This window comes from Aythya marila (assembly GCF_965140915.1).
Source record: "Aythya marila genome assembly, chromosome: 5".
Lineage (NCBI taxonomy): Eukaryota > Metazoa > Chordata > Aves > Anseriformes > Anatidae > Aythya > Aythya marila.
In genome coordinates this window covers 39,198,508-39,211,483 of record NC_139046.1, presented here as the reverse complement: position 1 = coordinate 39,211,483, position 12,976 = coordinate 39,198,508, and the positions used below count along the sequence as shown (strand labels likewise).

Genomic DNA, 12,976 nt, shown 5'->3' with positions numbered 1-12,976 from the left:
TTCAAAAGTAGAGTACAAATGAATCATAAGAATGAAAGGTGCAAGTCTTTCTTGGCAGTTCATATGGTGGTACTCACCTTACCCATAATATCTAAAACTGCAGTAAACTAGTACAAAAATTACTTGTTCAATATCCCATGAAAACAGCATATAAGAGAAAATTAGAGTACAAAAGCATTATCAATAAATGCTTAGGTCTTCTGCAAGACGATTCTGCCTGTGTAAGAAGATGTATTAAAAATGAAAAAATGTCATCTATTAAATTATTGGGGATCTATTTATCGCCTAGAAAATAATTTTCAGAAAGTTGCTATCTGGCTGATAAAAAAAAAAAAAAAAAAAAGAAAGAAAGAAAAAAAAAGTGGGGTTTGTTTGTATGTTTGTTCAAAATAAAAGCTGACATTTTCCAAAAAGAATAAAAAAACTGACTGGTATATATTAATATATCAAATATATCTCAAGTTTGAATTGTAAAATCTATTTAAAATACAAGGGTAAGGCCTGCAGCTGCGGAGCCCAGGCCTGACAGGGCCCGCTTGTCACACTGCCCATCTGTGTGGTGCGCGTGGTAGCCACAGGATGGGGAGGACGCCATTTTAGGCCATGCGCTACTTCTTCCTCAATAATGACTGAGTTTGTATGCTCATAGAAGTCCTAGCTTCTTATTGGCCACACTCCTATGTACAACAGCTGTTATTTTCACTTCTGTTTCTGTCACCAAAACAAGAGCAAGAGACAATATACTACACTTTGTACACCCAGTAAAAATTGTTTTATCTTACAAACGTTCAGTGGCTTTGTTGAGGTAAGAGAATCCAGTTTACAGGGATAACAATCAGGAAGCTTTTTCTACACATAAGGTAGATGTACTAAGACAGAAAATGCTAAAAAGTTATAAATTAGGAACTCGGAATGCCTTTATCAAGGTTTTTTGTTTCTTTGTGTTTTTTTTTTTTTTTTGGTACATAAAGTTTTTCCACCTTCATTTTTCCAACATACTGAAGAGAAATGAGAGCCATCATAGCCACACATTTGCCAAAACACTCACTCAAAACACTTGGCAATGCTCATAATCTTTGCAGTTTTAAGTGAACCCAGTTAGTATAAATAGATTGTGTACCGATGACAAAGAAACACTTAGAGATAACTCAGTGTACTTAAAACACAAAGATGTCACATATGCTTTTCATTGCAATATCAAATGTTATATATATATATATGTATATATATATATATGTATGTGTATATATGTATTATATATATGTATATACATACATATATATATATACATACACACACACACATATATATATATAAAAGGCAAAAAATATGACACTTCTCTTTTTTAACACTTCCATCAAAATCTTTATTGCCCAGGAAACTCCAGGAGGCAGTATATAGTGAACATCACCCAGTTGAGAAATTGTGAAGTATTTCTCTTTCCTTCCTTGTGCACCTCTATTTCTGGTAAAGAGCAATTTCACTCAGTCTTTGAAATACCTCCGGTAGAATGCATCCAACAAGACTTGCCTTTTCTCTGACCTATCCTCACAAGAAATATAACATTCAATCCTGAGGAGACATTTGACTATGCTCTGGAAAAACCTAAACACTTTCAGGGAGTAAGAGGCTGCCATTATCTAAATTCAAGGGTAGTCATAATCTAATCCCAAAGAAAAATTCCCCTGCCACAAATAATTAAATACATCATTAATCCACTAGGAGCAGTATTTTAATAGTATGGCCAAGATAAAGCTTTAGGTGCTTCTAAATAATATTCACTACTTATTTAAGTGTGTTATTTTAGATTTAATGTCACCTCTAAATTATACCATTCAAAATTATTTACTGATAATGATAAACCACATGCACATAAATTGCATCTTTATTCATTTTCATTACTTATATTTTTGAGCACATTTTTAGAAGGGAATATAGAGGGCTTTTTCCCACCATTTTTACAAGTTTGATTTGGTTCAACATCATTTCTTCAGAAACAAAATACCAAAGAGCAGCTATAACAGCTTTTTAATATTCCTATTACATTATTAATTTATACTTACACAGGTAAATACTTGAATTTGATCTCAGCTTATATATAATCCTGACCCATCAAGAACGTCAGCAGAACCATTTCTATTTACTTGTTTTAAATTGACAACAGAATACATACAGATTTAACAAATTACAACTACAGATTTAATAAATTAAAACTTCTAATTATTTCAGTATTTTACTTCAAGACATTCTTTTTACACTGGTGAAAAAATCCCATTTCATTACAGTAAGCCTCTTAAATTAAATGCACAAACTGTAAACCAGTGTGAATGCTTTGGCCTTTTCTCCCACCCATGAAACAGAAAATTGTTAATCTGTGACCAGCATCAAACATTAAGCTGTCTCTGTTTTTTCATTCCAATTTAATTCACTTGGTTTCCCCTCACTGATTGTCTTTGACTAGAGAGTCACATGTTACAGAGGGAGATGAAAATACAACTATTGCTTAAGCGTGTCATGCTGGGAAGTCATTCAAGTAAAACAGGAACTATTTGTTCACAGCATCTACTGAAAGTCAGTCTTCAGAGGATCTTTTTAACTCAGACTTTGTCCGAACTACCACTCCACATTCATTTCAAACTGTTATAAATCTATAATTTTAATGCAGCATTGGCTAACATTGTTTACAGTAATATAAAAAAGATTTTGGCTTCACTGGGAAGAAGTATTAACAATCTCTTATCATTACAATGTGTTGTAAGACTCAGAAGATAAAATGATGTCCTTTAAAGAAATTAAGATGCAGTCAAACTACAAGTAAGTACACTGAACATAATAGCAAAATAAACATCTATGAAAGAGCTATATACCTACTGTAGTTTTAGTTGGAACCTATTAGAGCAGTTGGCAGGATCACATATCTAGAAGGAAAAGGAGACTTAACCTGAATATTTTAGTTTTAGACTGCAACTGTCTACCGAAGGCACAACAGAAGTCCAAATCAAAGAGAGCATCTATCTTACAGACCTAAGTGGCAGTCGGGAGTTATCATGTTATGCACTATGATACAGGAAGGCAATATCTGGAATGGTCTCAGAAATAACTACCTCTCAGCCATACTGAGATTTCAGGTAGCATAATTCTGTAAAATATTAGAAACATGTCAAGGCTTTAGACTGGGCAAAAAGAAACAAGTTTGGAGTAGAAATTGGTATTAGTGACAACACTGAGAAGGTAACTGGATTTTGCAGAGATGATAATCCAGAGGAAAAACAGAACTCATGACTCTTTCCTCCTAGGTGTGTACACTTATACTGGTTCTATTAAGGCCAAGGTTGGATTCCAAACTTTTGAATATCACTATCATAATTAATCTTTGAAATTTGTCATATTTTGTTTAGAAAAACTGAGATGAAACTCAAGTTTGGAAAACCATGAAAAATCATCAACTGAGTAATTGCTGAATAGGGCAGGGAAACTGGTAACAAATGACACGGAGAAGACCGAGTTACTCAATGCCTTCTTCACCTTAGCCTTTACCAGTAAAACCTGCTTTCAGAAATCACAGGCCTCTGATACCAGAGGGGAATTCTGGAGCAAGACTTACCCTTGATGGAGGAGGACCTGGTTAAGGAGCATTTAAACAAACTAGATGTACTTAAGTCCATGGGACCAAACAGGTTGCACCCACAACTTGCGGGTTTCTGCAGGAGCAATCTGTTGTCACTGTGAGGCCACTCTTTATTATCTTTAAATGGTCATGGCAACTGTTAGAGGTTTCTGAGGACTGGAAGAGAGCAAATATCACTCCTATCTTCAAGAAGGAAGACCCAAGAAACTACAGGTCAGTCATTCTCACCTGAGTCCCTGGGAATATGATGCAGAAAATCCTCCTGGGAAACATTTTCAAACAGGTGAAGGACAAGAACATGATGGGGAGTACTAGCATGGATTTACAAAGGAGAAATCATGCTTGGGCAATTTCAACTTCTACAATGAGGTTACTACCTTGGTGGATGAGGTGAGAACAGCGGCTGTTGTTTACCCTTACTTTAATAAAGCCTTTGACTCTGTCTCCTGTAACATCATCACAGAGAAGATGACAAAATATGGGTTAGATAAATGGACAGGATTAAAAACTGGCTGAATGACCAGGCCCAGAGGTTTGTGATCAGTGGGAGTTGTGATCAGTAGTTCCTGTTGGGAGGAAAAAATATACAGGACAAAATACTGGAACCATTACTGTTCAACGTTTTCATTGACCCTGATAACTGGATAGTGCACACCCTCAACACACCCTCAGCAAGTTTGCAAATAATAGAACATTTGGAGGAGTGGCTGATACACCAGCGGGTTCTAATGCCACTCTGAGGGATATTAACAGGCTTGAGAAATGGGCTGACAGGAACTTCATGCAGCTCAACCAAGGGAAGTACAAAGTCCTGCACCTACAGAGGAACAACCCCAGCACTGGCATATGCTAGGTGCCAAGCTGTCCAGAAAGCAGTTTTGCAGAGAAGAACTTCAAGGTCCTGGTGGACAGCAAGTTGAACACGAGTGCCAGTTTAACAAGAATGCCAGCAATGCACCTGTGTGACAAAAAAAAATATCCTAGGCTGCATTATTAGGATTATTGCCAACAGGCTGAAGAAGGCGATCCTTCTTCCTCTACTCATCACTAGTGAGACTGCATCTGGAGTAACATGTCCAGTTCTGGGCTTCCCAGTACTAGAGACATGAACATATTGGAGAAAGTGCAATGAAGGGCTAGGATGATGACTGGAGCATCTCATAAGAGGAGATACTTACAGAGCTGGAGCTCTTTAGCGTGGGGAAGAGAGGGCTCTGAGGAGGGATTCTTATCAATGTGTACAAATATCTGATAGGAGGGAACAAAGAAGAGGAAGTCGGGCTCTTTTCAGTGGTGTCCAGTGAAAAGTGGCAACAAGCATACATTAAAAAGTATGTAATGACATGTGAAGATCAGAAAACATTTCTTTACTGGGAGGTTGACTGAGCATTCACACAGGTTGTCCAGAGAGATTGTGGAGTCCCCCTCCTTGGAAATATTTGAAACTTAGTTGGACACAGTCCTGGGCAACCTGCTCTGGGTGAACTTGGTTGAGCAGGGGACTAGATCAGATGAAGAGGTCTCTCAACCTAAACAATCCTGAGTTTCTGTGATAAATTCTCTTTTCTCATTTCATGTAATTCTGTTTTTACCCAAGTGTTTTAGTTCTTTAACTCCTTTATTGAATCTTCAAAGTACATAGACTGAATAAGCTGTTCTCTGTGAAGCAACACACTCAAATGTATATTACTTTCATGTGAATTACCTGTGAGAAACTATGCGTCATGTTTCCATGTGATCTATATGCAAACTTACCTCATGAAGTGCATACTAGTTACGAACAGAATGCTACAGTGCTTTTAAAATGCTAATTAGCAATTCTCTGAACCACTTCAATTACAGAAGATATTTATAAACCCTTCCCTTCCTTATAAAAGGAACATCAAAAACAATATAATATCACCTGTCTCCTGCTATAAGAGCCTTCAAACATAGTTCTGTTTATATGAAAATTCATTTTCAAAAACCATGGTTCAGGAACACATCACAAGGTGTTGTTAACTTCTCTTGCTGACTTTGTCCATCCCTTTTCATCTTAAAGAGTCAAAGATTTAGGTTAGGAAAAGACACAATAAAATTCAAATAGTAACTCTATATTCATTATTTTTTCTACCTTCATTACATATCTAGGACAAAACATTGCCTGCATCCCATTTTTCAATTGCAAATCTTTTCACATTAGTGCTGGAGACAGATTTTTATATATATATATATATATATGTCATATATATATGTATTTATATATATATATATATATATATGTCATATGACATACATATATATATGACATATATATATGTCTGGTGGTTAATTCTAATACAGGCAATCAAATCCAAACGCTAAGGCTTATACAAGTGATACTACAGCCTGCTACCTTAATGCTGGAAATTATTTAAATAGACTATATAACTGCTATATTTGAAGAATCAGAGTATTGTAGTTCACATGGAAGTAAGCTGTGCTTACATTGCAAACACAAATAAACCCAGAAATATGTTACTGGAAGTTGGAAGTCATAAAGAGTAGGACAGCTTTCAAAGCAAGATTATGAAAACTGTTCCTCCAGCCACCAGCATGTGAAGTACCATGCTAAAAATAGTTTTGTGCTCTTTATTCCCTTAAAAACACTTGCAGACTGACATACAAGGATTCTGATCTTAGACCAATTTAAGGATAATACTTACTCAAGGATTTATCCATATTACAGTAAACAGCCTTTTATAAGTTGAAGCACTTTTATTATACTTTAAGACTGTAAAATGGATCTCCTGAAGGTAACCATTAACAGTTGGCATGTTTTCAAACAGCAGTGCATAACTTTTGACAACCACACAAAATTGCCAGAGTGCTCATTGTCAATTTTGTCCACAGAAACCTCTCATCTAATGGAAATCAAGCTGCTGCCATAAAATTCCCATTGGCAGTAACAAGCAAACATAACATTCTCCATCTAATCATTAGCAGGGATAGATGCAGATACTGTTGTGTCTGGAATATACTACCAGGAGCTCTTGGGTATATATTTGAGAAATCTGAAGAATTATATTTAGCAATCTCTTCCAGAGCATAAGCAGCCCTCCATACATCACAACAAGCATGGTAACTTTACATCCACTGAAATACACTCTAATGGTTACAGGTCTTTTCACACATGTTCCCTCAAAAATTAATCCTCTCAACTCTAACCTGCTGTGCTACACTTACTTCATGATACTCCATTCCCGTTCTCCATTCCAGCCAAGGCCAGGCTCCCTACCCTCTCTATGTGAGCTCCCCTTTCTCTATTGCCTAACCTCTCTCTTTTCATCCCAAATTAAATAGACCTACCATATCCACCTAAAAGCTTCATCATCCAGTTTCATTCACCATTCCTAACAACTTCTGTTTTAGCCATTTCCACAGTGTTGCAATGCAACTGAGGTACTGGAGCATTAGCTTTGGTTTTCATCAGATTGCTAGTGAACTGTTCAGCTCACTAAACCAGCAAAAGCTGTTCACCTCTCTCCTTGTGGCTTAGTTTTCAATTTGCTTAGTGATCTGACTCTAAATACCAAGATAAACACTAGAGTTGTTCCAATGGGGCCATGGATAGTAAGAAAGGATGCCTCTGCTGGGAGAAGGGAAGATAACACAGGGAGAATGTCCTGTCCCTTTCAGTGTCACAGGCTCAGACATTTTCAGTTTCTCTATAGTGCTACTAACTTTTCGTTTCTGTGTTTGTCAGATATACTTCTCTCTCACAACTCCTAAGTATCAGAAGGAGTACATTTTCACTGTCTGGGGCACTGAGGTGACACCATTAATCTAATTTCTTCTCCTTCTTTCTTTCACCATTCCTCTTAACCAGTTCTTCATTCTTTTTAAACACCACCACTAACGTACACAAAAGAAAACATGGCAAATGACCCACCTCAGGCTCTTTTGCTGACTCAAAGTGTGGTGATCATCCTGGAGTAATGGGATGTCGTGGCTGAATTGCCCAAAGTTGTAGAGGCTATGTCATAACCAGAGATTTTTAAGTTTCCTGCTCTGAATCAAATTACTAAAAACACCAGTAATCTTCCTCTTCCTTCAGTTAATACTTAGTAAGACAACATATTGGTAGCATTCTCTATTAATTAAATAAAGCAACACTGAAATTTTTCTCCCTATCTTTTTCTGTCAGTGCAAATATTAACTTGAGAAAGAAGCACAGTCAGAAAGTGAAAGCTTTCAAAACATCTTTCCTTGAGACAGGTATTCAGATACATTGAGGACATTTATTTCTTGAAACTCTTAATTTATTCCAAAGCTTTTATTTAGGATTTTGGTAATTCAAATGGAATTACTAAATGCAAATATAGGAACATTAATTCATAGCCCCACTTACAGAGAAAATTGCTAAATAATTATCACTGAAATACAAATTCTTCCCTGGTAACTATTAATCTGCTAAGATAAAAACTGTGGCCTGTTCCCATGGCCAGCAGTTGCACTTCAACAGGAAGGTCCAGAAATCTGTATTTTCAAGTGAATTACTGATAGAACTGTGTAATGAAATGAGGACATTTTTTGCCATGAATATTTGCTGTAAAGAAACTGAACTTGCAGAAAAAGTGAAAGCAGATAAAGGCACTCTGCCTTAGCTAAATGTTACAGTTCTAGATAATTGGAGAATATTCTCGCAGTCAGAGTGAAGAACTGTGATTTAAAACAAAAATTCTCACAAAAGAGAATTAAAAAAATATGGGTAGAGTTTTATGAGTCCAATTTGTCATTTACAATGCAAAACACCTTGAGGTTTTGCACTTAAAATAATGTTTTAATAAATTCCTCAAATTATCCAAATACACAGGTAATGAAAGGTTCCAAATGCTTTGCAGTATTAAGTGCTGCAGACTGAGAGTAATAAAGCTTTGGAGGAGACTTTCATAAGACCAACATTTTTGACATGAAATAAAACCTTCAACCAAACCGACTGATAGTCAGCTGAACATCTCCATGACTCTTAGATTCATTGTAGATACTTACACAATTTAATACAGACAAGATGCAAGAGAAACCATTTCACAACAGTACCCCATTAAAGACAAATCTGAACAATAGTCTTGGATTTTGATCTTCAGACATGGGAGGAGTCTGATAAGGATCAAACCAGGACTGCAGATTTACAGCTGTAAATCTTAGTACCACTTATGTTGCCTAAACTTGGTGATGCTTCATTTGCCCTACTGTACTACAGACAATTATTTATTTCTTATGCTTACAGTAAAGGGGTACAACCAATGCTCTGTAAGAATGATTTAATCTCCAGTTCAGAACAAAATGGAAATTTATATTATCTCAGATCCAGAGACATATATACAGTCTTCTATATGGTAGTAAAGTAGGAAGCTCTTCCCTAAAGTTACAGATTTTCTGACACACAGGTAATAATGATGGCACTCAATCATACATGAAAATGAAACAAAATGGAATAGTATTACATCTCTCAGAAAGTTGCACTCATATTTTATATCTGTACTAATGTTGCAAGATAATTGTAATCAAGAACTAAGGACTTGTTTTGTCTGCACTTTGTTCTCTTCACTAAGACGTTTCTGCTTAGTAGCTTGGATTTTCAGCCAACAGATGCTATTTTTATGGATGTTTTATTTTTCTTATGGAGCGCAGCACAATAGTTCCCCATCTGAGGATCCTAAATTATAAAGTAGTTAAAAATACTATATATTTTTTTAATTTAATTTAATTTATTTTAATAAAAATATTATTCTAAAGGGGTGATATTTTCTGCTGGTTTCATGAGGTAAACCAGCTCACCAAAACTTATGATCAGTACCAGAAGTAACAAGAGGGACAGGACAATAGGAACCAAGGAAGAAAGGGAAGAACAAGAGCATAACACTTTTTTTTTTTTTTCCCCAGCAGTAAGTGTTTACATTAGCTTTGTCAACTCATCTAACAGCACTCTAAATTTATACATAGTCTTGAGTGCAACTACAATTACAGAGCAACTTATAGAAGCAGCACACATAAACACAAGTCTCATAGGCAGCATTCAACACCCTTTGACTAAGGTAATGGCTTCACATTCCTACACACCTCCCCTTCTTCTTGTGCCATGTCTTCCTCCCTGTTTTAGACTGTAGCACCCTGTAACTCATCTTGCACCCTCTCTGGAAGGCACTTATTAAGACAGCCAGTGAAGCAATTTAGGTAACTAAAACAACAAAAGATTAACCCACAAAAAGAGAGAAAGAGAAAAGAGAGGTTTTTTTTTCCATTTTTGTGAACCGGGAGAAAGTGATCTGATTTTCCTTGAAAAGTTTTAAGGTTGCAGATTAGGACCTCTTTCTCTTTTATAGGGAAATGATATCCCCTTGCATTGTTACCCCTTCCTAAAACACATACAGACCAGCCTAAGCCACACCCAGACCACTGTGGAATTAGGTCCTCTGGCTTTCTTATTACTCAAGGAAAGAAAAAAAAAAAAAAAAAAAACAGAAAGAAAGAAAGAAAGAAAGAAAGGATATAAAAGTCAAAGTTCTAGCTAATAAAGCTAGCTGTATAGTATGTCATTCATGCATTTTTATATTCACAGTATATGTTTAAAAAACACCAATACACTTTACTCCAGTGCTTTTTTTTAACATGACTCTTGCATGCAGTCCTTTTAAAAGCAAGCATTTTGTTGGTGGAGAATTTACATCAATCTCTTGTAGCTAAATGGTCACAACACCAGTCCTATACTTAAGGCAATGTAAATTAGCTTGCTCATACAACATTCTGTAAGTAAAGCCAAACAAACGAAAAAGAATGCTTTGGACAATAAAAGTTATGACAGCATTTTGACAGATTAAAACACAGGAAAAACAGGACCTTTTTATATAGAAAAAAAATCTATTTAAGGTATTATCTTAGCTATTATGTTAGGATATATTTCTTAGTAAGTTGAAAAATTATACATAGTTACTGATAAAATAAATAATAAAGTTTAACATGCTTCCTCTCTGTGTATCTATTTAACTTTGGTTAAATCATAATAAGTGATTTGGTAACAACAACATTGAACAAAATCTGACAAAAAAAAAATGCATCTGAAAGCAAATCCTACGTACCTATAACTTTTGTTTAAAAATTCAACAGCTTTTCACTCATTCTTTAAGCAGTGAAACATAGTTTGAAAGGAAACATGGTTTATTATTAAAGGCTAATATTTTAAAAAGCTCTGATACTTTCGTGCATGGTCAATTCTGCTAGTTTAGGAATATCTAAAATAGGACTGACCTGGGCAGAAATTCTGAGGTGTCCGAGTAGTGAATCTTCCTTGTAGAGTGCGCTTTTCAAAATGCCCTGCAGTTGCATTCTGATGTAGGCCCGGCTGTCTGATGGCAAATCCCAATTCTCCAGGTTCAGAAAACTTCAGATAAAACTGCGGCTCCAAATCATTGAAAGAGAGGTTTATAGCACCGTGCCTCCCACTGCAATAGTCACCGAACATAGGTTCGTCCTTGCCGTTCTGTGCAGGTAGTGGGAGAATCCGATGATGCAGCTGTGGGCTAGGCAGTCTTGAAGATAATGGAGAAGGAATAGGTGACATTTGTTTGTGTGTATTAGATAGCGGATAGGAATTACTAAAAACATTACTCACAGCTATTAACGAGGGTGAATGCAGCCTTTTCTCTTCCAGTTTAAGATTATTACCTGTCTGAGAAACATCAGGACCTTCACTTACAGGCAGGTTCAGAAATAAATGCTTGCTGCTTCCCCGGGATACCGTGGTTCTTTTCTCATATATTGAGCCTGGCAGGTTTCTGTCTGCTGCTGTAATTTGTTGCAGTCTCTTCCATTCTGCAGCTTCATCTAAACTGTCACTCTGTATAACTTTCAGAAGAGCTTTATTGACTGCTCCCACAGGGTTGCATGACTCATCAGTAATGTGCACTCTCTCTGCTTTGTACTGCAAAACAGAGCCGTCTTGCTCCTCTTCCTGCTGCACGCTGTTTTTAGAGTCTCCAGCAGCTTCATCTACCGAATATACACCAGTTCTTGATATAAACTCATTAGGTACTGCTGTGAGATTGGGAGAAGCGATTTCTTTACCTTTGTGAAAATCAGATAAAGACTCTGCATGGGTTTGTGTGGCTTTTTTAACACAAGCTTCCGAATGCTGCACTTTCACAACAACTCCGATTGCTGCTTTCTCCTTGCATACCTGCTCAGTACATTTATCTTTCAAGCTTTTAGCAGCTGCAGGTTTACTTAATGTCTCTAGTTGGTTAGATAGATTGTCCTGAGATGGCTCTACCAAAGTGATACTCTGCTGTACATTCTTAACTTCAAGAATGGATTCTCCATTATCCAATAGTTCAACCGGAACCATATCATTGCTGTCTTTTGATACACAACTTGGTAAGTTGGCATCCAGTTTCATAACTTTGTTGCTTTCAAGAAAATACCAATCTTCTCCCTCTCTTTCTGGTTGAATACCAGTTTCTAGTGGTAAGTCATCCTTACCTTTTACTGTTAGACAACTGGATGCGGAAAAGGAACTGGGAAAACTCCTGGTAGGAAATCTTGTGGGGGGCATCTTCTGATTTTCCAGTTGCATGCCTTGCCCATTCAGCAAAGAAGGATATTGTTCATGCACCTTTTTTGTCCCTTTCCAGTGCCTGAATTCCTCAAAGCTCTCTTTCTTTCTATATTTACTCTTCTTTTTGCAATTAAAATTGTCACTACTTGTGGAATCCAGAAAGAATTCCTGACGATATGTAAAACTGGAGTAGTCATCACCTCTAAGTTTTTGGACTCCAGAAACAGCCTGTTGCTTTCCCTCCTGTTGTCTTGTATCAAGGCTTGGAATATGATGTGATCTCAAAAGACTGGATAACAGTTTTTCCTTTTCAGCAGTTAGCCTGTACAGCTCAATGAGAATGTCTTTTGTTGTAGTTTGCTTGAAAATAATATCTCCAAAGTTTTCATATGGCTGTTCTCTCATCTCCATTTCTGACCGCTCCTGTACTTTATAGCAATTACAAAAACGTTTACTGGTTCTATCCAGAGTTACACAGCCCTTGTAAGTAAATCCTCTGACTTTTCCCTCTGGAAGATAAAAGCTGATGTAACAAAGCTCCATAATGGGTTTGTGCAATTGAAGGATAGTGTGCGTGCCTTCCATTATGCTTGCCAAATTAGTCATTTATTTAAATTATATGCTAAGTGTATCAAAGCTTGCTTGCATGACATAGCGTGTGAGGCAGGGAATGGACAGAAGGCATCTGACTAATCTTCAACAATAATATTGTCTGCTGGAAAAAATAAAGAAAAGCCTGTCAAACTTGGTTATGGCAAATGTAATATGACAAATAA

At 36.5% G+C, this 12,976-nt stretch overlaps 2 protein-coding genes across 2 annotated transcripts in view; both read right to left on the bottom strand.

The window, feature by feature from the left end:
• Nucleotides 1-11,108, bottom strand: part of LOC309878616 (formin-like) — a gene marked incomplete at its 5' end in the record, with an annotated part of 183,966 nt that extends 172,858 nt beyond the window's left edge. The window contains one exon of the mRNA XM_082761365.1: nucleotides 10,895-11,108. Within this exon, the coding sequence (XP_082617491.1) occupies nucleotides 10,895-11,108 (214 nt within the window). The remainder of the gene's footprint in view (nucleotides 1-10,894) is intronic.
• LOC309878614 (formin-1-like) lies at nucleotides 11,035-12,743 on the bottom strand (the record flags this gene model as incomplete). Its single annotated transcript, XM_082761363.1, has 2 exons — nucleotides 11,035-11,175; nucleotides 11,259-12,743. 2 exons carry the CDS (start codon nucleotides 12,741-12,743, stop codon nucleotides 11,167-11,169), a joined length of 1,494 nt encoding a protein of 497 aa, XP_082617489.1. The 3' UTR covers nucleotides 11,035-11,166.
• Between the last annotated feature and the right edge of the window lie 233 nt (nucleotides 12,744-12,976).